The 22,329-nt window shown below is 36.3% G+C and overlaps 1 protein-coding gene across 5 annotated transcripts in view; it reads left to right on the top strand.

The window, feature by feature from the left end:
• Positions 1 to 22,329, top strand: part of DMD (dystrophin) — a 2,105,574-nt gene that overhangs the window by 1,709,737 nt on the left and 373,508 nt on the right. For 4 of the 5 annotated variants that reach the window (XM_054470954.2, XM_063660502.1, XM_054470953.2 and 1 more), the window contains exons 56-57: positions 5,315 to 5,487; positions 15,871 to 16,027. In XM_054470954.2, coding sequence (XP_054326929.1) covers positions 5,315 to 5,487; positions 15,871 to 16,027 — 330 coding nt within the window. Of the gene's footprint in view, positions 1 to 4,516; positions 4,562 to 5,314; positions 5,488 to 15,870; positions 16,028 to 22,329 lie in introns of those variants that run through there. The other variant, XM_063660504.1, reaches the window with a different exon arrangement.

Genomic DNA, 22,329 nt, shown 5'->3' with positions numbered 1-22,329 from the left:
GTGCAATTCATTGTCCCTGCTCATAAACCAAATTCATTTCACCTTTACTCCATTCCCATGCTATTCTTTTTACCTGTAATATTTTCTTTTATTCCACTTTCTCAGTCGTATACATCCCTCAAGGCTCAAGCCGAGTCCCGTAACTTCATGAAATCTACTTCTACCATCTGATTTCCACATGGATTATCTTGTAATAGTAAGCCCTGCATTCGCTATTATTTATTAAAGATCTCGTGTTCAGGACGCTATTCAAAGTATTTTACAAAAATTCCATGTAATATTCAAAAATTTCAGCAGATATGTATTATTATTTCATGTTTAGTGAAACCAAAGTAATTAAAGAGTTTTCATCATTATGTGGCTAATAAGGGAAAGAGAAGCAAAGAGTCAAACCTATGTCTTTTTAACTGCACTTTGCCATGAGTTTTCTCTGGAAGCTGAGAAAGGAGATTCACAACAAGAGTAGATGAGACTTAGATAAGAAGGAAGTGTGGAATTTGAAAAAGCCCTTCAGAAAACAGGATCTCCCCTACTCCTAAAACTGCTATACTGTGAACATATTGCTTGTCTCATAACTGAACTTTTTTGGTACTCCCAGCTGAAATTTGCTCTATAATTGTACAGAACTTTAGGCCAAATTCTTATGGGGACACACATTATTTGTTTCGTTTGCACCCATTTTCTCAACTACTTTGTGTTTTCTCTTGTTGTATTGGATGCATCTCTATCCACTGCTACAAATCTGTTTAATAGTCTTCATATTAATGAGACCATGAAATTGCTCTTCGCGTGCTGAAATGGTTATCCTTTATTTTCTAATGGCAGTGCTAGATTTGCTAAAATTTAGGTAGTAGCATTATTAATAGGAAAAACTACCACCAACAACTAAACTTGAAAGGTAATATAGCCTAGTGGCTAAGAGCACAATCCCTGAAGTCTGACTGACTAGGTTCTAAATCTTGCTGCATTTATTAGCTGTGTGACCTTGGGCATTTTTAGTTAACCTTATAGTAGTTTCATTATCTTATATGGAAAGTGAAGATAATAGTAGCCCCTACCCTAGAGGGTTGTTGAGAGGAGAAAATGAGCTCATGTATATACAGTGCTTTGGACAGCACCCGATGTATAGTAAGTTTCATGTGTGTTGTTGCTCTTGCTGCTGCTGCTGCTGCTGCTGCTATGGTTTTTGTTACATAACAAATACCTTTTCCCCTTTGTTCATTCGTTATTGCTTTTCCTAAAGACTACAATCACAAAAAAGAAGAAAAAAATTAGAGAGCATACAGTGAATGCAGTAGTGAAGGCTTGAATGATCTTTTCTAGTTAAGTCAGAAGTGAAATAAAACTATCCAAAAATTTCTATGAAAATTATCCTTTGTCCAGATTGGCTACCCTCTGAGAACTCCACTTGATTCTCCATATCAATCTTTTGCTTTTTTGTGCTACCTGAGTCTGAGGTTTAGTCTTTAAATGATGAGTTTAGACAGATATCATTATGGTAGTTTTATATTATATTTTATGTTATGTTGTATTATATTATATATAATGTATATTCCTTCCAGCCCGCCCTGCATTCCCAATCTACGACTCATGCTGCCTTATTGATACTGAAAAATCTCCACTACAGCATGCCAGCTTTTGAAAGAGAGCCTTGGGTTCTTCCCCAATACTTACCTTCCTTTTAGGGCAACCTATCAGAGTCCTGTAGCTTGACAGATTTCCTACCAGCCTGCCATCCCAAAGGAACATGGATGAACTATGTTTGTGCTGATGTGTCAAGTCATTTCTTGGTATGGTTCATAGTAGTCCACATGGCTCTTGTAGACAAAGAGATGAATTACTGATGGCAGAATTTCTGTTCTGGCAGCAGGGAAATTTGTAGAAAGGAGACCTTTTCAGTGTGAACATTTTTTGCTCACAGGTGGTCCAGGATGCCCAATGCTAAATGAGAAGTGAAAAGAGCAGTCAGAGCCGGGCGCGGTGGCTCACGCCTGTAATCCCAGCACTTTGGGAGGCCAAGATGGGCTGATCACGAGGTCAGGAGATCGAGACCATCCTGGCTAACATGGTGAAACCCTGTTTCTACTAAAAATACAAAAAAAATTAGCTGGGCATGGTGGCGGGCACCTGTGGTCCCAGCTACTTGGGAGGCTGAGGCAGGAGAATGGTGTGAACCCGGGAGGCAGAGCTTGCAGTGAGCCAAGATTGCGCCACTGCGCTCCAGCCTGGGCGACAGAGCGAGACTCTGTCTAAAAAAAAAAAAAGGCAGTCGGAATTCAATTTTTCATTCAGAACAAATCAATCCACGTGGGTAAACATTTTATCAAACTCAAGAATGCTGTCTTTCAGGGTGCTTTTCCCTCAACAGTCACTTATTTCCTCTTGCAAGTAGTATCTTCGTTCAGGTTCACTGACTACTGTTTATTATATCCAATGCTTCTGGCAAATGGGTTGGTGGAGGCAGCCCAAGATCTTCTAGAATCAAGAGAATTGGATCCATTTCTCAGTTCTAACACTTATCAGCTATATGGCTTTTAGGCAAGTCAGTTAAACATCCGAGTCTCAGTGCTCTCATCTGCAAAACAGAAAATGTGATGTACTTCACAGAGCCAGGGGGAGGAATAACTAAGGTGGTACATTTGTACGTGCTTTGTAACCTGTAAAGCCCTTTACTGTACACGTGTCATTTACAGCTCTATATCACCATCATGACCTGGAAAAGCAATACTGACAGAAGACTTATCTTCTTGCCAATGCTAAGATAACTTTAGCCATTTCTGCATTTCTAAAGGAAGGAGTCTTTATCCCAGTATCTATGAAGACTTGGCAGGAATTCCCATCAATATTTAGTTGGTAATATAAACGAATTAAACAAAAGTGCACACTAGGTTTTAGGAAAATTAAAGACAGAACTATCATTTGTACTCCTCTTACATTTCCCAGAGTGCTAAAACTAGACAATAAATCAGTCCTCAATAAATACTTGTTTATCAATTTTATATTCATTTATTTGTTGATAATACAACAAAGATGTTTATATGCAGTATAATATATATGGCAAAGATGAGAAGTAGCAAATTTATGAATCAACATCCTATTTATGCTTGAGAAGACAAAGAAAGTGTTGGTGACTTCATGGTATACCATAAGGAGCTCGTGATTGAGCCTGGGTCTCTGCTATCCATGTAGGATATAAATTTCAAATGTACTATCCTTTATATGTATGTCAATGTAGTAAACATAGAAAACTGATGCTACTAGTGAACATACTTTATTTTCTTGAACAACTAAAAGTTTGTCTTTAATCACCTAAGTGCATACACAAAAGGGAAGTATTGTACAAATCAAATACAACAGAAGAAGTAAAGTAAAAGACAAGTGAAGGAATTATCTGGAACTTAGATGTGGTTGGCTTTTTCTCCTGAAGTACTTAGATAAATTAACTCACTTTTCTCTTTTGCTGAAGAAGTGCAAATTAGGCAGGCATGTTATTCCATGTAGGCAAAAGGAAAAAAGAAAGAAAAACATAAAATGGTTATATATTTGACCAAACTTCGTTCTCCAAGAATCCCAATACTAACCTTCTACCATATAAACTACTTTCAAAGTCAGGCTCTATCCTTCCAGTATAAACCTGGTTTGTACTACTCAGAGATACTACTCAGTCTCTTTCAGTATTTCCCTTCTTTCAACCTCTGATGTGGTTCTATCCATATTCCCCTGCCTGTCTCCCAGTCAAAGAGAATGGGACACAACTCTCTTTAGAGTCCATCGGTGATGCTTTAGCTGCCAAAAATAGTGACAATAGACATTCATTGTCTGTCTACCTTACTTGTGCAACATTCAAAATTCTGCATCTTAAGAGGCTGTGGCTGAAAACATGAGCCAGTTCTTCAGAATTTCTAACATGTTATTTCTGCCACTTTCTCCCTTACTTTAGCAGAGTAATTTAATTCAATTTGAGAGAGAGAGAGAAAAAAAAAAAACAACTTTTCTAGTTACACAGATCAATCCAATTGTTTGGAGCTTCAGAATGAATTTTTAAACTTGTTGAACAGAAGCATACAAATCTCTAAGAGCAAGTCAGATAATATACAAAGCCTCCATTCATTGTGTAGGCAGAAAGGAATGCTGGTACCCGGCAGCTCTCTGAAGAATGTTCCCTTGGCTTTGACTGTTCTGCTGGGAACAAGGAGGGAAACACATATATAAAATGAATTTATAATGTCTCTGGCTTGTAATGGCAAAATGATAAGAAAAGTTGGCTGTTTAATATAAACTGTCAGTTGCATATTCCAGGCCTCCTCTCTTTGAGGTTCCTCCCACATCCACACGCCTGGCTACTGTTTAGTGCGGAGTACAAAGTGGCCGTTTATTATTATTGACTGGTGAGGCCTGTGCTCCAAAATTCATTCTGTCAACAGAATGTAAGCAAAGTTGGCATTTTAAGGCAGGGCTCTTTCAGTTTCTGGGTTTTCTCAGGATTGCTATGCAACAGGATCAGTGCTGTAGTCCCCGGTTCAAGCTGAAAATGTTACACAGGAAGACATACCATGTAAAGGTCAGATTCTTCTACTGTAATAATTTTCTTGATCTGTGTATATACAAGTGAGGTTGAATGCATAACCTCTTATCATAACTCTTACCAAGGTCCTATGTACTTTCCACCTGTCAAGCCTAAAAATACGTATCAAATGGGAAATCATAACTAATAAATGTATGATGCTGTACTATATGTATGATGCTATAATACCAAGGTGAACTTAATGTGTGTTGTCAAGAAGATTCTGTCTCCCATGACAGACTCCCAGGAATGTGCTGGTGCTGTGGACCAAGTGCAATCTTGTTTATTAGTCTCTCCATGCTTTTATGGTCAGAGTTAACTCTACAGATTACTACGTAAATAGAAAATATGACTTGATCCATATAGTAATGAAATTATTGGCACTGGGGTACACTTTATCATAGAATTTTATTTTCTATCACTTCCATAAAATAATACATTTTGTCCATAGACTAGAAGATATAACTTGTGAACTTTATAAATTTATAAATACATTACTTTCCAACTCATAATGGCAAGGAATAAATTTATTACACCTAATAAGATGCCCATTTTAAATCTACACAATAACAGGAGAAGGCAATACGCCAAGAAAAGGGATTTGAGATGTATCTTCTTGTTAGTTAGCCTGATTGAAATGTCCTTTGAACTAATAATTATTTATTTTTTGCAATTCTCCAAATTCACATTCATCGCTTGTTTCTTTTGTTTGGTAATTCTGCACATATTCTTCTTCCTGCTGTCCTGTAGGACCTCCAAGGTGAAATTGAAGCTCACACAGATGTTTATCACAACCTGGATGAAAACAGCCAAAAAATCCTGAGATCCCTGGAAGGTTCCGATGATGCAGTCCTGTTACAAAGACGTTTGGATAACATGAACTTCAAGTGGAGTGAACTTCGGAAAAAGTCTCTCAACATTAGGTAGGAAAAGATCTGGAGCAAAAAGGCCACAAATGAATTAAAATGGCCAAATTTTCCTCATTGTCTTAGCACAAGTAACTAGTAACTCTCATGTCTACGTAAATCATCCAATTTCAGAATGATTCACTTTATTTTGAATAAATGAATCATTTATTTGCTTGGTATGGAGATGATACTTGAGGATTCAGATTAGATTAAAATGGTAATGTTTTATAAACATAGGAGACATGCATATTAAGACATTAGAGTGAATTTAAATGAGGAGTACAGCTATTCTAATTTCATAAATTTCTCTCTTGGCATATCACAGGGTTATACAAAAAGTGATAAAAAAATTAACGGATATGTATTATGGAATTATTTTTGGCATTAGTCTAAATGCATACCAGAGGACAGTCTTTAAAACCCTTTATAACACATTATAATTATATAATATAAAACCTGTAAGACATTATAATTAACAGTTTAGAGGAGATAGCTCCTACAGTTAAAGAGAGACTATAGCAACTTCCTGTCTTTTGCTTCCTCTCAGATTTTGTTAAAACACATCCTCTGTAAACTAAGCTTTTAGTTGTACTATACTCACATACTTTATATTTTGCCCCCTTCTATGTGCCAGCTTTCTTTTGAGAAGTTAGTTAATGGATGCATCATAGCATCTTTGTAAAAAGGGCAGAGGGAAGTTCTTGTTATACCAGTTTTGCAATAGTTCCTTGGAGGAACAAAAGGATAGAGATAGTAAGTAAAATGCCCATTGTAACTTAAATGATCTAGCAAGGGCGGGGAATGAAAGCCAGGCTTCCTGCTTTCTAAGCAGTTGCCTTTCTTAATTCATTTCTCTTTATTAAAAATATTTTGTGCTTTCTTCTGTGTCTAGAGAAAAAGTGATAATGAAGGGAGGTAGAAGATGACCGAATGGACTTAATAATAGTTATGGGAGTATGCACTAAATGGTGGGAGTAGTTACTACCTCTAGTTAGAAAGATTACAGAAGGGAGATTTTTTTTCTTCTTTATAGTTCTTCTAACTTGTCCAAAATTTTAACATATGTATTTCTATAAGGAGGAAAATCTGCATTTTTATTAATTCAGAAGCACTATTGTAAATGTCTGCATCAAGTATGAAATAATGGTAGCAACTAATATTTACAAGATGTACCTACATACCACTCAAAGCCATAAGTACTTTCCATTCATTGACCGGTTTAATGCTCTCAGCAACCCTAAGAGGTAGATTTTATTGTTAAATTCTTTTTACATTTGAAGAAAGTGAGGCACAGAGAGGCTAAATAATTTCCTTAGGGTCACTTAGCAAGTGGAAGATACAGGATGAAAACAGGGAGTCTGGGCCGGGCGTAGTGGCTCACGCCTGTAATCCCAGCACTTTGGGAGGCCAAGGCAGGTGGATCACGAGGTCAAGAGATCGAGACCATCCTGGCCAACATGGTGAAACCCCGTCTCTACCAAAAATACAAAAATTAGCTGGGCATGGTGGCACGCACCTGTAGTCCCAGCTACTCAGGAGGCTGAAGCAGGAGAATCGCTTGAACCCGGGAGGTGGAGGTTGCAGTGAGCCGAGATCGCACCACTTCACTCCAGCCCAGGCAACAGAGTGAGACTCTGTCTCAAAAAGAAAAAGAAAAAGAAATCAGGGAGTCTGACTTCAGAGTCTGAACTTTTAACCACCATATGATACCATAGCGTATAAAGAAAGAAGGAAACTTCTACAAAGAAATGCATACTAATTGAAAGGATGAAATAGAGAGTAGATTTTTTCTAGGAGTAGAAAAGGATTTGTTTTTATGAGAAGTAGATTGCTAGGAGTAGAACAGGGTTTATTTTTATGTGTAAGGTTTTGTTTTCTTTTGTTTTTTCACAAGTTTGCACCCTGGCTTCCCAGACATTGTTCCTTATCTCCCTAATTTGTATATGAATTTTGTATCAACTTGGTGGTGGTACACTGGGAGCAACAATGGCAATAGCATTTTCAAAGATAGGGAGGCTCTATTAGCTTTCTACAGCTTAAACTCTTAAGAGAGGTCAGTATGTGTGATGACGTAGGCCACTTTGATAACATTCGTCATTAAAAAAGAATGAAAATGTGAGATGGAAAAAATATTGGCAGGTAAATTTAAGTTATTCTTTTCTGCACAAAAGAAAAAGAAAGGTGCTATAATTGCTCCGAGTATCACTTAGTGCCTTTTCCCTCCCTCACGTGAACTTGATAAAATAAAAGGAGAATTGAAAGTGGCAAGCAGCATGTCAGTCAAAATATGGACTCTTCATTCTCAGCAGTTTCCCATATGTCGGCTACCGCAGTTTAATTCTTGCTGTCATTAATCAGGTAGAAAACAGTTACCTTAGCTTATCTAAGGTGCTGCCAATTCTAGAATTTAAATATTCAGATCAATGGTTTTGGCTTTTATATAGGCCTCTGTAATAATACAGGATATGTTATCAGCACTTATAAAAAGCAAAGAAGTGATTCTCCACATCAAAGCAATTTAGCTTATTTCCTGACACTTGATTGAAATTAGGGTATTGGTCAATCTACAGCAAATGGCAAGGTTCAATTGAGAGAAATACAGTATAGGCAGTAATTAGGGATGATTATGAAATAGGATAGAATAACACTGGAAGAGTTAGATATGGAACCATTAGTGGCACTGATAAACCTGCATTATGAATCTTGTCACTTCTTCCATGGGGGTTATTTTAAAATGAAAAGTTGCCACAATTAAAAAATAGTTTCAATGATATCCTGGAAAAATAGTCCTGTGTTTGCCCAAGTTATAACATATTATAAAAAATTACAGTTGGTTCATTGTTTCATGAGGGATTCTGAAACTGCTCTTATATTTTGAAAAAATAAAACCATTAATGCTTTATTTCCCGGGTATCCATTTTTAAAGAAACAAAATTGAATTTAAATCCAAATGATTTTGAAGTTTCCCTTTGTATTCCATTGGCTCATAAGAGGTATCCTTGTGCTTCCAAATACAAGTCCATATTGTATCGTTTTCCTTCCATTTATTTTTCTTCTGCCATACGTCTTTTCTCTTCCTGTGATTAAGATTCTTATTTAAGTCATCATGTTATGCCATATTGATACATTTACAAGAATACTCTACCTTGGACGCTGTTTATATCATATTACTCTTTTGTTCAAAGCTTCAATCTTGTAGGTCTCCATATCTCCCTCATTCATTTATTTGTTCATTCAACAAATATTTAATGAATGCCTACTATGTACTAGGCACTCTTCTGGGCACAGAGGATGCAACCATGAATAAAACATACCAAAAAAAAATCACTGCTCTAATGAAGTTATATTTAATCATTAGAATCTAGTAGACGCTTCTCTCTCTGCCAACTGTGCCTAATAAGTCCTTGCTAACCCCTTCCCTTCTCTGTTCTTTTTCTGCCTCCAGTTCCTTTCTCACCAAGCATCATTCAACATAGATTCTCTGAGCCAAGAGAATCAATAGATTCTATTTTCTAACCCCATTCCTACTCTCCAACAATTTCCTCACTCTCCCATATGAGTATGTACCCTTGCTGGTTCTCACACTTGCAACATTCTCTTTCCTCTTATTCTCCAAATTTTGATTCATATTCCATAACAATTCTTTTCTGGCTGTTTCCTCACTAGGTCTTCCCAATACTATTCTAATTTACACTTGATAACATGTTTCTTCAAGTGTTCAAGAGTTGCTTTATAGGGCGATGCTTACTGCCTCCAGCTAACTTATATGAATACAAAAATTTCAAACTCGAAATATGTGAGTATGGTAGAGTAGAAAGACATGGGCCAGCAGCTGGGCAACCCAGTTTCCCTTCTGTTCTGTTCTGTCACTAACTGTCTTAGCATATAATCTTGATCAAGTCACTTAACTGCTTCAGACTTCAATTTTCTCCTTCACTGAAATGAAGAGTTTGACCAGAAACATGGACAGTCTCTTCCCGTTCTCTTGCAGTTGTACAATTTTATTCTTTTAGTTCTGCGATCACACTTTATGAACCTGGAAAATTGTTTAATTTTTCTACCTTGGTTTTCTTAATTAAAATAGAACTGATTGATTTAAAAGGCATTATATAAAGTAATTAAGATGTCTTTGAGAGAAAAGAAATTTAATTGAAATTGTATAATCCTATCTCATAATTTAATTCAAGAAAATTATATGCTATCATTCCACATGCATTATCACATCACATGTTGGCCAAGAGGTATAAGGAAGAAAAGTAAGTAGTCAGTGATAATTTAAGTTCCCTCAAACAAAACAAAAACATTAACTGCTTTAAGTGGGAGAAAAAGAGAAAATTATTTACTTAAGTGTACACACACATGCATACACACACAGTTACTAATGATGTTATCCAATATTAAGATGGTAATTAGTCAAAGAAAGTGTTTTTCATTCTAAAATTCCATATCCACAATCCTTGCATTTTTAATTTTAGAATATTAATAACTTCAGAAGTGGTCAAGTCAGTTTTTTTACATAAGAAATATATATGAAGATTTCAACTTAGTCTACTACTATATTATTTTTCCAGATCATTGTATATACTATTAACTATGAAAATCACATAATATGTTGTCAACATAATTTCAGCAGAATTTACATTCTGTGAGATTTTTATATTTGGCAGAAAAATTTGTAAATGTTATATGAAATATTCACATTTATACAATTGTGAACATTAAGAGGCAAGGACACTGACATTATATAGTCTGTAGAAGCCGTAAGTCTATTGGGGAGTACTTGCTATTAGAGGTTAGAATAGTTAGTGTCTTTGTATAATGGAGAACAAAGGAAGGGCAAAAAGAGGTGGGGTCTACCTTTGAGAGAAAACTGCAACTTGGACATTGAGTATCTCTGACCTTCTTTCTCTCACTTTTAGAATGTTAATTATGTTTGGATGTTGGAGTTTAAGACCTGTCTAGAAAAAAAAAAAAATGTTGACTTCTCTTTGGGATTCTCTGTCTTTATTTAAAGAGGTAGCTCCCATTTTAATTTTGTGGTTCTTTAATTTTTTTGTTTCTGAAGTACAAATTCAAATTATTCATCTGTTGATGACACCCTGGAGATTTTTCTCGGTGTTCTCTTGTAGTAGTTTCATGGTTTGAGGTCTTACATTTAAGTCTTTAATCCACTTTGATTTGATTTTTGTATATGGTTGAGGTCTTACATTTAAGACTTTAATCCACTTTGATTTGATTTTTGTATATGGTGAGAGATAGGGGTCTAGATTCATTCTGCATATGGATATCCAGTTTTTCCGCACCAATTGTTGAAGAGACTGTCTTTGCCCCACTGTATGTTCTTGACACCTTTGTCAAAAATGAGTTAACTGTAGGTGTGTGGATTCGTTTTTGGGTTCTCTAGTCTTTTCCATGGGTCTTTGTGTCTGTTTTTATGGCAGTATTGTGGTTCTTTATTATTTCTGCATTCCTACCTTTTCTTTCTGCATGCTTAAGTGCTATTTTATTACATGAGGGTACTAAAGATTTATAGGGATATATCATTAGTTTTTTAAAGGAAGTCAAAGTGAAAAATGAATTCAATATGACACATTTCACTTTAAGAATGCATGCCTTTCAGAGTAAAGTTTTATTAAGGATTTCAAACTAGGCATTAACCAAATCACAGTTGAAATATCTGTGTCTAGAGAAACAGCAATCACTTTATCAGCCCCTATAATTCTTAGCGTCCTGACACTGAGGAGTTCCTTAAAGACCAAGCAATATACTCCAACACATCTAAAGGCTCTGCGTTTTACCTAAACCTTGCAAATTGCGGAAAGTATCAGTTTTTTAGAGATTAGCACTTGCCTTGTTAAACGGTAGTAACCCCAAGCTCTTGTCTTCACTAATGAAGATTAATAGAAGTAGATAGAAGCTAAGTATGCCCCTTTGAACCACCTCTTTTATTTTCTGTTGAGTGGGTAGGAGTAAGCAGAATATATTTGACAATTAACAATGTTAAAAGACAAACTTTAGACAAATTCAGTTTTGCAGAGTTTATTTGAGCAAAAAACAATTCATGAATCAGACAGTACTCAGAATTAGAAGTTCAGAAAGCTCCACCCAGCAAGGTGGGCAGGCAGTATTTATAGATAGAAAAAGGAAGTGACATACAGAAACAGCTTGACTGGTTACAGCTTAGAATTTGCCTTACTTGGGCATAGTGTAAATAGGCATTTGCCTTATATGGACATGAGCTGATCAGTTTACAGCCTGTGATTAGCTGAAACTTGACTGCTGGGATTGGCTGAGACTCAGCTATTTGTTAAAAGAATGTACTCTTAAGTTGCATATTGCTTACATGCCAAGCTGGGTTGCAGTTTGCTATGTACAGAGGCAGCTTTCGGCCCAATTTAATTTAATTTAACAGCAACAAGCCTTTTTGCTCAGAGATCAAAAACATTTGGTTAAAACCACTAAGGTTTAAGGATTTTCTCATCTAACAAAGGTTTGTAATTTCTATTTCCCATATCTAAATAGGACAGCTCAAGTTATGTTTTTCAGCAGCGGTTTTATACCTTTGCAATCTTGATTTCTACATATGCAAAACAAGAAGGTTGAACTATAATCTCTCAGGTTCCTTCCAGCCCCAACAGCCTATGTATGATATAACCAGAAAAAAAAAAGTCATTACAAATACAAAGAAACATTTTCAGGAGGAGATATTCCACATGCAAGCATAGGTTAATCATTTCAAAATATCTGGTATATATACTCTTGAAAATAAAAATAGGGCAACTGCTTCCAATAAATGTATTAGAAATGTGACTTGAAAACATTTCACGGGCTTAACATGGTCAAAGAAAATGTTTTGAACTCACAATGTTCTTTACATTTAGATCTTCAAAATCAAGTCACTGACAAATGCCACCTTTGCCCTGTGGAGACCAAGAAGTGATGTTTGGGGCATATCGGAAATGCTTTAATAAATTCTTTATCAAAGAATGGTTCTGGAGCTTACCTGTGGAATTGTGAAGGTTCTTGTTAAAAGCAGAGATTCTTGATAGAATTATAGAAAGTCTGGAGGTGGCACCTAGCAATCTCGATTTTAAACAAGCTACTCAAATGTTTCTTATACACACTAGAGTTTGAGACCCAGAGCTTTAGATTGAATACATTTGTATATGCTGTTTTAATTCATTCTCTGGCTGCCTTTCACCTCTTCCGTTCTTACTCAGTGTTCTCTGTCCTTTATAAGTTTTTTGCTTCAGTTTTTGTCCTCCTATCACATTTTTCCTTTCACTCTTGAGCTTTAGTAGAGGGGAAAAAATGAAGCAGTTTGATATGTACTTAAGATGATCAAACATTCTGAAATTTTATCTAACTCCACACCTTAGAAAAAAATTAAAGAAAGTCCCCTTACCCAGCTATGTGAGAGCTTTTCATCTTTTGAGGTTCCAGGTCCGTCTTCTGCTGCCGTATTAGCTCTCTTGACTGTCCTCTGTCCCTGGCTTCTAACAACTTTCCTATTTCATGCTATTAAGTTTCTCTTAGATCCTTTAGAACTGAATTCCCGGCTGGGTGTGGTGACTTACGCCTCTAATCCCAACACTTTGGGAGGCTGAGGCAGGTGGATCACCTGAGGTCAAGAGTTCGAGACCAGCCTGGCCAACATGGCGAAACCCCATCTCTACTAAAAACACCAAAAATTAGCTGAGTGTGGTGGTAGGCGCCTGTAATCCCAGCCGCTTGGGAGGCTGATGCAGGAGAATTGCTTGAACCCGGGAGGTGGAGGTTGCAGTGAGCCAAGATCGTGCCATTGCACTCCAGCCTGGGTGATAGATCAAGACTCTGTCTCACCAAAAAAAAAAAAGAACTGAATTCCCTAGGTCTCAGTTATTTTGCTCTCTCTTACGGGGCCTAAAGGGGTTCATTGACCCACTAATAATTAGTCAGCACCATTTAACCTAGAACTGGAATTTTAGCACTTCCTTACATAAACAAAGCTGCAGCTTGAGGTCTCAACATAGGCAGCCTGCCCTTCACTATATCCTCCTCTAGACCTCTCTGCCACAAGGATATTTTGTTTCCTCTACCAGCAGACAGAGGCCAAACATTAGGCATCGTTACATTCTCTCTTCCCCTCCTCTCTCCCTACTCCCCAATGTATCCTAGAGACTTAGGGGCAGTCAATAAATATTTATTTAATCAGTGTCTTTTCTACCATTTGCTGCTTTTCCATGTCTGAGCCCTATCTCTCTCCGCCTACCTTTCAATATGTCCTGCTTGACAGCCTCTTTCGCTCTCAAAGGGACCAAGCTGTGATTTCCAGACACCCCAAGGAATTCATTTAACCATTACACATTACATGCCATTAAACAGCTAAAATCTCGCATAGGGAATTGTCGCTTAGGCTTATCATGGAAAGGCGGTAACTGAAAGGATGGTACAGAAACAAAAGAACTGACCTCTAATTGTATGCAATCTGCATGCACTATTATATTCAATTCATGACATTTATGGTATTTCACGATTCACTTCTTAGGAAATAATACCCTTAGAGTCTTGAACAATTTAATTTATCTTATTTGATGGAAATGCCTTCATTTTTCCTGGACATATTGTTTATATTGCAATTATAGAAAGAAAAGCTTGACAATTTGGAAAAGTATAAAGATTAAGAAATAAATCACCTGTAAATCTACCTCTGAGGGATAACCTGGTTGTCATTACAAAATTTTTTCATAGTCAAGCATGTGCATACAAATACATACACATACACAAATGTTTTAGAAAAATTCAAAAAATGTATTTGTTTTGTAACCTGTTTTCTCACTTAGTAACTGGGATGATGACCTTTTCCATATCCATAAATATTTGACTATGTCATCATATTGAACCTTGCATAGGATTTTACTGTATGAAGGCACCATTATATACGTAATAATTCCCTTTTAAATTAAGAGCTATTTAATTAAATTCATATATAAATTTCATTAATTTCTAAATTTAAAGCATATACAAGTTTCATTGCATTTGAAAACAATCAGTAGGTTGGGGTTTTGCATTTCTCAAGCAATCCCCTCATATTGAATATTTAAGTTGTTTCTATTTTGTTTTATCAAACATAAATGATGCTATATATAACATTTTTCCACCTATATCTTTGTATCTTTTTCCAATTTCTTTGTTAGTATAATTTCCTTGAATTTAAGCCCGTGGGTCATTGTATTTGCACATTTTAAAGACTTTTATGTGTTGTCAAATTATCCTTCAGAAAGTTTGGAACAATTTAATTTCAGTAGATAAGTATTCTTTAGTGATTCTGTTTGACTAAGGCCAAAAGGAGAATTGTATTTGTAATGTCAAGCTAAGTTACCAAATGGCTAAGGGAAATGTTGCTCTATCTGGTTGCTTTGCTGTACTTTTCAATCTTTGCAGCATTAAAGTCTTTATTATATTTATGTTATAGGTAGCGTTATTATGAATTAATTAGTAATTGCTGATAATAGCTGAGTGATTCAGCATAATTTCTAATTTACCTGAAGATAAAGCTTTGCTAACACTCTGCGTTTCCTCTTTGTTTTCTGGATGATGATGTATTTTATTAATTTAGCTTCTCATCTTCAAGTGAAATGTGGATTTTATAGCGTAGATCATTCATTTGTGTATTCTTAAATGGCTTCTAAGGATTAACATGTTCTAAATACAGTTGACGGTAAAGCACTCAGTCTCCTGCCTAAATTCTTCATGTTCGGGGGAAGCTTTCAGATGAATGTCTGATTTTACTCTTCCATGTGAGTTGTTGTCTTAGTACTTTTTACACAAAGGAAACAAAGCAGAAAATGTTGAAACTTGGTGAAGACAAATCCCAGGTGCACACAAATAAAGAAGGGTAGGGGGAAAGGAGACGTATTTGGGAAGAGGAGCAGAAAGGAACAGACGCCAGATGGAAGAACTCAATGGAAAAGGCTGCCTAGGGTGTAGAAATGGAAAAGTCAAAATGTGGGGAGAGACCTTTCCATTTCTCAAGGCAAAAAGAATTCCAGTACTAGCATGAGTCACATGAAAACGAAGTGTTTTTCATTAGTCACTGCATCCAATTTTTTCTACCAGAAATATTAAGAATCGTTGACTACAACAGTATGGAAAAGCAATAGATTCCAGTGTATATTTCATGCCAAAAGTCTCAGCATTCTGCATGTGGAAATAAACATATGGCTAAACACTGCCTTTTCTCAAAATTGCCATCAAACTATCCCCTGTTTTATGGCTCTCAAAAGTAAGTAGCCAGATTTTTATTCAAGACTGCTTTGTAGTTCACAATAGGTTTTTTGTACTTTTTTAATAGAATTGTTAGAATCGTCTATTATACTTCTAGATATTCTGACATAGTATGCTGCTGTTCTTTTTCAGGTCCCATTTGGAAGCCAGTTCTGACCAGTGGAAGCGTCTGCACCTTTCTCTACAGGAGCTTCTGGTGTGGCTACAGCTGAAAGATGATGAATTAAGCCGGCAGACACCTATTGGAGGCGACTTTCCAGCAGTTCAGAAGCAGAACGATGTACATAGGGTAGGACATTTTTAAGCCTAGTGCCTTGCACATGTTAAGCACATAGGAATCCAGTGACTATTTTAAAATTAATTTTGTTTGAAATTAAGTTGAATAGAAATCTTTTTTACTCTTCTCACCCAAGGGTCAATTATAAATAATCTAAGCCATTATATTTTAAATGTCAAACACATTTGTGTTAATAATACCCTTTAAGAAATCGTCCATCTCTTTTGGCTATATAAAAAAAAAACTTTTCATTATGAAAAATATTGAACATATACAAAAGTAGACAGAATGCTATAATGAAACTCATGTACCCATCAAGACATCAACAATTATCAAATCATGTCAGATCTTATTTATTCTATAGCTCTTCCCAGATTATTTTAAAACAAATATCAGGCATGTGTTATTTTATTGTTAATATTTCAAAAGGTTAAAAGATAGGATTCACTCTTTTAAGGTAATCACCTTGCTACTATAATGCTTTTGAAATATCAATAATTTCATCATATCAAATATCCAGTCCATATTCAAATTTCCATTTTCCTCATACATATTATATTATGCATTTTCTAAACTTTTTCTGGTTTTGGTTTAAATAAAAATTGAAATCAGACCCACACCTTACTTTGGTTAATTGGTCTTTTTATTACTTTTTATTTGGAAGTAATTACAGATTGACAGTAAGTTTCTAAAATAGTGTAGTTTCCCTGTATCTTTCACCCTGTTTCTTCTCATCGTTATATGTCATGCAACTGTAGTACAATTCTTATTGTCATTTCAACATGCAATCAATAGAAAAAATGTACATTTACAGCACATCTCAATTCAGGCTCATTACATTCCAAGTACTCAGTAGCCAGATGTTGCCAGTAGCTACCGATTGAACAGTGCAGTTCTATAGTTTGATTGTATTTGGGTTTGGCTTTTTTTGGCAAGACTGCTTCACAGGTGTTCATGTATTCTTCCATCATCAGGAGGTGGTATGTAATGCCTTGTTTTCTCTTTTCGTATGATGTTTAATAGCTGTTCGTGATCAGTGGCTAGGGGTTGCAGTGTGATAATTGCCTATCTCTACCATTCCTTCTTCATTTATTCACTGGGGTAGGTCTATGAAAAAAAAATGTTTTGCACTTGTCTCCTATTTTGGTACTCAGTATACCTTTCATACTGAACAAGCAAAATACATGTTTCAATTTTACCAGTTTTTATAATAACAAGTTGTTCACTAGCATCCTCCAACGATGACCAATTATTTCTTTGTTTGTTTTATTTTTACTTACATTTCTGTCTTCTCTACTAAGCTCTGAGTGAAAAAGGCAGAGATTTTGTCTTGTTCACCTCCAAGACCCTAGAGCCTAGTAAAGTGTCTGGTGTAGAGTGGATACTGATAAGTGTTTTGGAAATGAGAATAAAAGGTACAAGAACAGAAATGAATAGCAAACCAGACAAATTACTACCAAATAATAAAAACTTGATAAAATGGTACCACTTTTGTATGTTGAGCATGTAAAGGAAAGATCTCTGTGGAGATACAGCCAAAGGTGGCATCTTGAGGAAAGGTCAAGGGTTTATATTATTCTGGAGAAGAGGATATAGGAAATTATAAAAAGGGAAGAGAATATGAAAGAAGACCCAGGGATCTTTGCAAAAAAAAAAATGCCAGGGAAAGTGCCAGTTTCTCCTTTAGCCATTTGCCTTCATATATTTCTGAATATTAAATTAGCTTTTGTGGTAGGGTGAAATGTAATGGTGCTATGTGTTTTCAATGTTCTGACTTTGAATAAACAGTCAAAACACTCTGGTGTACATATGGAAAAGCACTCATTGAGAAGGATGGGCCTTTTTTAAAAAATGCATTATGCGATATAGTGAAATGAGACAGAATTTCTACAAAAGATGAATTTTATGCTAGTTCCAGAAACCAAAGAAAATGAATCATTGGACATGTGCACTAGGAGTCAGGAGACTGAGATTCTAGTCATATTTCTTCACAAAATGGATTCTGATTGCTATTTTGTTCTTCAACTGTAATATGAGGAAATTGGTCCAAATAATTGCTGTGGTTTCTTCCAGCCAGTATTTTGTTATAAATACTGCTTCACTATTCCTGGTTACTAGTTTTGGTTGCTTGTTAAGAGTGGTAAAATGTCTGTACTTACTCAGTCCTTACTCAGGAATCTCATGACAAATAACATGACTTGGGGAGATGGTGATGCTAGAGTTATGAGTGATACTCACCAGAATGAAGTTAATCCGTCCCCACTTCGTTAGTGTGCTTGCTCAGATAGCTACCTTTTACCTTTCTTGAATTTCACAGGACTTCCAGCCCATTGGTTACTCTGTGTTTTATACATTAGTTCCTCTGCCCTTCCATATTTACCTCCTTCCAAATACAACTTAGATTCAATCACCTAAATTTTAATAACTTGTTTTCAAAAGTCTAAAATGCTTTGCTTCTTTATCTGTTTGTTGCTGCAATCTACAAAACTCCAAAACTCTAGCTAAATATTCCAAGACTCAGCCTTCCGCTACCAAGACATCGCTGGGTCAATTTTTTTTTTTTTTTTTTTTTTTGAGACGGGGTCTTGCTCTGTCACCAGGCTGGAGTGCAATGGCACAATCTCAGCTGACTGCAACCTCCGCCTCCCGGTTCAAGCAATTCTCCTGCCTCAGCCTCCCGAGTAGCTGGGACTACAGGCACGCGCCGCCATGCCCACCTAATTTTTGTATTTTTAGTAGAGACAGGGTTTCACTGTGTTGGCCAGATGGTCTCGATCTCTTGACCTCGTGATCTGCCTGTCTTGGCCTCCCAAAGTGCTGGGATTACAGGCGTGAGCCACTGCACCTGGCCAATTTACCTTCAAAATTGTTTTTGACTGTCTACTATTGTCATCATCATAATTATAAGAGACCATTTCTCCTAACCTTTCTGCATCTACTCTTGCCACCCTACAATGCAATCTCTACACTTCAGTCAGAATAATCTGTGTAAAAAATATAAATCCAATGATATCAGTCCTTATCTTAACGCTATAGTAGTTTTCTCAGTGCTCTTGGAAAAAGACCAAAATCCTCAACAAGGGTGACAAGGCACTATCTGGCTTGTCTGGCCTCAACATCCTCTTTTCTAGATGCTTTTTCCTTGCTGTTTGGATACCAGCCATACTGCCTCCATTTGCTTTTTCCAATTCTGCATGTCCCTCTTATGTGGGGCTTTAAACATGTTGGTCCGCTGTCTCAAACCCTTTTACCTACACCCACCCACTCATAATATCCTGGTTATCGTCTAATAATCCTTTACATCTTGGCTCGGACACTATGCGAGCTTTTCCCTGTTGTCTACATTTGACCAGATCTCCCTTTACACACTCTTCTAAAATTGTCTACTTTTCTATAACATAGCATTGTTTGTCATCACGTACATGTGTTACTATTTGATAAATGTCGACCACTCTTGCTAAACCATGTCCTTCAAGAAGATTTCTGGGAGGGGGAAAGCTGTCATTTTTCTACCCAGCACATTCCAAAGTGCCTAGTATACAGTAGACACTGGTTAGATAAAGGAAGACTACTGAGACCAAGAGCAGGGAAAGAAAGAATAGGGTGGTATTCCCTTCTTATTTACAGGAGTTTTCTGTTTATTTCTAATTAAGCATGTTTTTGTAAAGTGTAGAGCTACTTTGATGCACAGGTGTTTTTTTTTTTATTATTATACTTTAAGTTCTGGGATACATGTGCAGAAAGTGCAGGTTTGTTGCATAGGTATACATGTGCCATGGTGGTTTGCTGCACCCATCAACCCGTCATCTACATTAGCTATTTCTCCTAATGCTATCCCTCCCCTAGCCCCCGACCCCCTGACAGGCCCTAGTGTGTGATGTTCCCCTCCCTGTGTCCATGTGTTTTGATTGTTTATCTCCCACTTATGAGTGAGACCATGCAGTGTTTGGTTTTCTGTTCCTCTGTTAGTTTGCTGAGAATGATGGTTTCCAGCTTCATCCATGTCCCTGCAAAGGACATGATCTCATCCTTTCTTATGGCTTCACAGTATTCCATGGTGTACATGTGCCACATTGTCTTTATCCAGTATATCATTGATGGGCATTTGGGTTGGTTCCACGTCTTTGCTATTGTGAATAGTGCTGCAATAAACATACGACATACAGTTTTTACTTTAGTTTGGCCCAATGCTTTTTCAAGCTTCTCTTGGTATCTTTAAGAAAAATTCTTGACACAAAACCCTCTCCTTCCTCAAACAACGTCATCACTCCTGAGTGCTGATGAGAGAACAATTTAGTAGCCTGTTTGACTCAAAGTTTTATCACATGTATGTGGTAGCCCTTTCATATATGGACTGTCTAGTTAGTGATGCTCTTGAAGCCTATGGACAAAAGAACAATGGAAAATCCTTGAAACTGGATCTGTGTATCAGATCTCCTGAACTCAATTAGAAAAAGAGAAAAAGAACATAATCAGTACAAAATTCCATCAAGATCTAATAGTTGACAGATCTTATATTTGTGGACTTTTGTTTTACTTTGCCATGTTTCCAGAATTGTACATTGTATTGCTCTTTATGGGTTTCTTGATTTAATTGTTATTTATATAGAATCCTTGGTATCAAGATGGGTCACTGTAATTGTAAACTTATTCCCCATGTATTTAGAGTGCCACTTTTTTTAAAAATCATCTGCTTACTCTCTATTCTAAATTATTAATATCCTTTGCTGATGCTTTTTATGGGGATACAAATCCCATTAAAATGTCAGTAGTTGAAACTAGAATCAAATGTTGTTCATTTTCACTTTCATTTTCTATAAATCAAGATGTTTACAAAACAGGTAATTTGTATTTTTCTTTGTATACCATTTCAGATTAGTGATAATATTTTGTAGCAAAATATTACATGTCTTATACTCTTTTCTTGTAGAGAAAATATACAGTCAATATCAATTGCTGTCGTGGAGAGATATATGGTTCTTCTGTAGGTAAAATTCCAAGATACTCCACAGACATATTTGGGGACTATAGTCTCGCTCCTCAAAGCAATTTTCACACCCGTGGGAGTAGATCTGTGCTCCCCAAACCAGCTGGGCAGCATAACAACTGCAACTGAATGGCTCTCAAGACTAATTAATAAAATAATGCTCCAGATGCGGTGAAGTGTTATAAATAAGTAAAGCTCAAATGTGCCTTAGCAAATATAAACTGACCAATTTTTATATCTTTTGAATACATTATCCTGGCTTTTACAGTGCCTCATTACTTGCCTCACTAGACTGACTCGTTTTCAATTAGTGTGTGTTATTCTGGTCCAGATATATTTTAAAAACTGACTTCCTTTGTTTTACTTGAGCAGTCACTAAAGTGATATTCATTACTTGTCTACTTCTGTGATTAACCTAGAGAGAGTTTTAAAGGAGCAAATCATAGTGGGGAATTTGTAAGGAGAACTGCAATAAAACATCAGCTTATTCAACTCCCTTCCTCCTACCCCAAATCCAAATGGAGATTAGATCTTGATTATAACAACAGTGTAGGTAATGACTTTTTGTTTGCATTTTTACTAATGAAATTGTTTATCACTAGGTTTTCATCTTTCAATTAAAAAAATCTCTATAATCCCTTCCCTAGAGACCATTAAGGATACCTTCAAAGCTTCCCGAGATTTTCTGGTTAAGATTTAGATGGAAGTAATCAATACATACATTATTAAAAGAGTGGACAGAAAGCCATTATTGCTTGGATGCTGTTGACAAATGAAAAGGCTTGAATAAAGTAGTTTACTTGTTCATTTGTCAGGTCATATATTATGCATGTTTGATTTCCTCAGAAGTCACCACAAAGTGAGAGAGAGGCTTAGAAATTCAATAAAATTATCCTGAAATCATGTTGTAGATTATACATTTATTTAGGCTAATTCTGTTATCAATGCTGGCCTGCTTACGTAGGATACATTTTAGTATGTTTGTTAGCTTCACGAGTTTTCTGTGTTTTCTTTTTACAGAAAGAGAAAATATCTTTGGGTGTCATTTGTGAATGTTAAGACTTAAGTCAGCTCTGTGTTAAGAAAAATGCGTTGTTCCCTATCACCTCTGAAAAACAACCAAAAGTTGCGATAGAGTGATTCATTCTTTTTTCTTTTCTTTTTATTTTTTTTATTTATTTTTTATTTTATGTTTTTTGAGATGGAGTCTCGCTCTGCCGCCCAGGCTGGAGTGCAGTGGTGCGATCTCGGCTCACTGTAAGCTCCACCTCCTGGGTTCATGCCATTCTCCTTCTCCTGCCTCAGCTGGGACTACAGGCGCCCACCA

The sequence above is a fragment of the Pongo pygmaeus genome, chromosome X, assembly GCF_028885625.2.
Source record: "Pongo pygmaeus isolate AG05252 chromosome X, NHGRI_mPonPyg2-v2.0_pri, whole genome shotgun sequence".
In the NCBI taxonomy this organism is placed as follows: Eukaryota; Metazoa; Chordata; class Mammalia; order Primates; family Hominidae; genus Pongo; species Pongo pygmaeus.
Note: the sequence above shows the minus strand (reverse complement) of the source record. Positions and strands in the feature narration are given on the sequence as shown.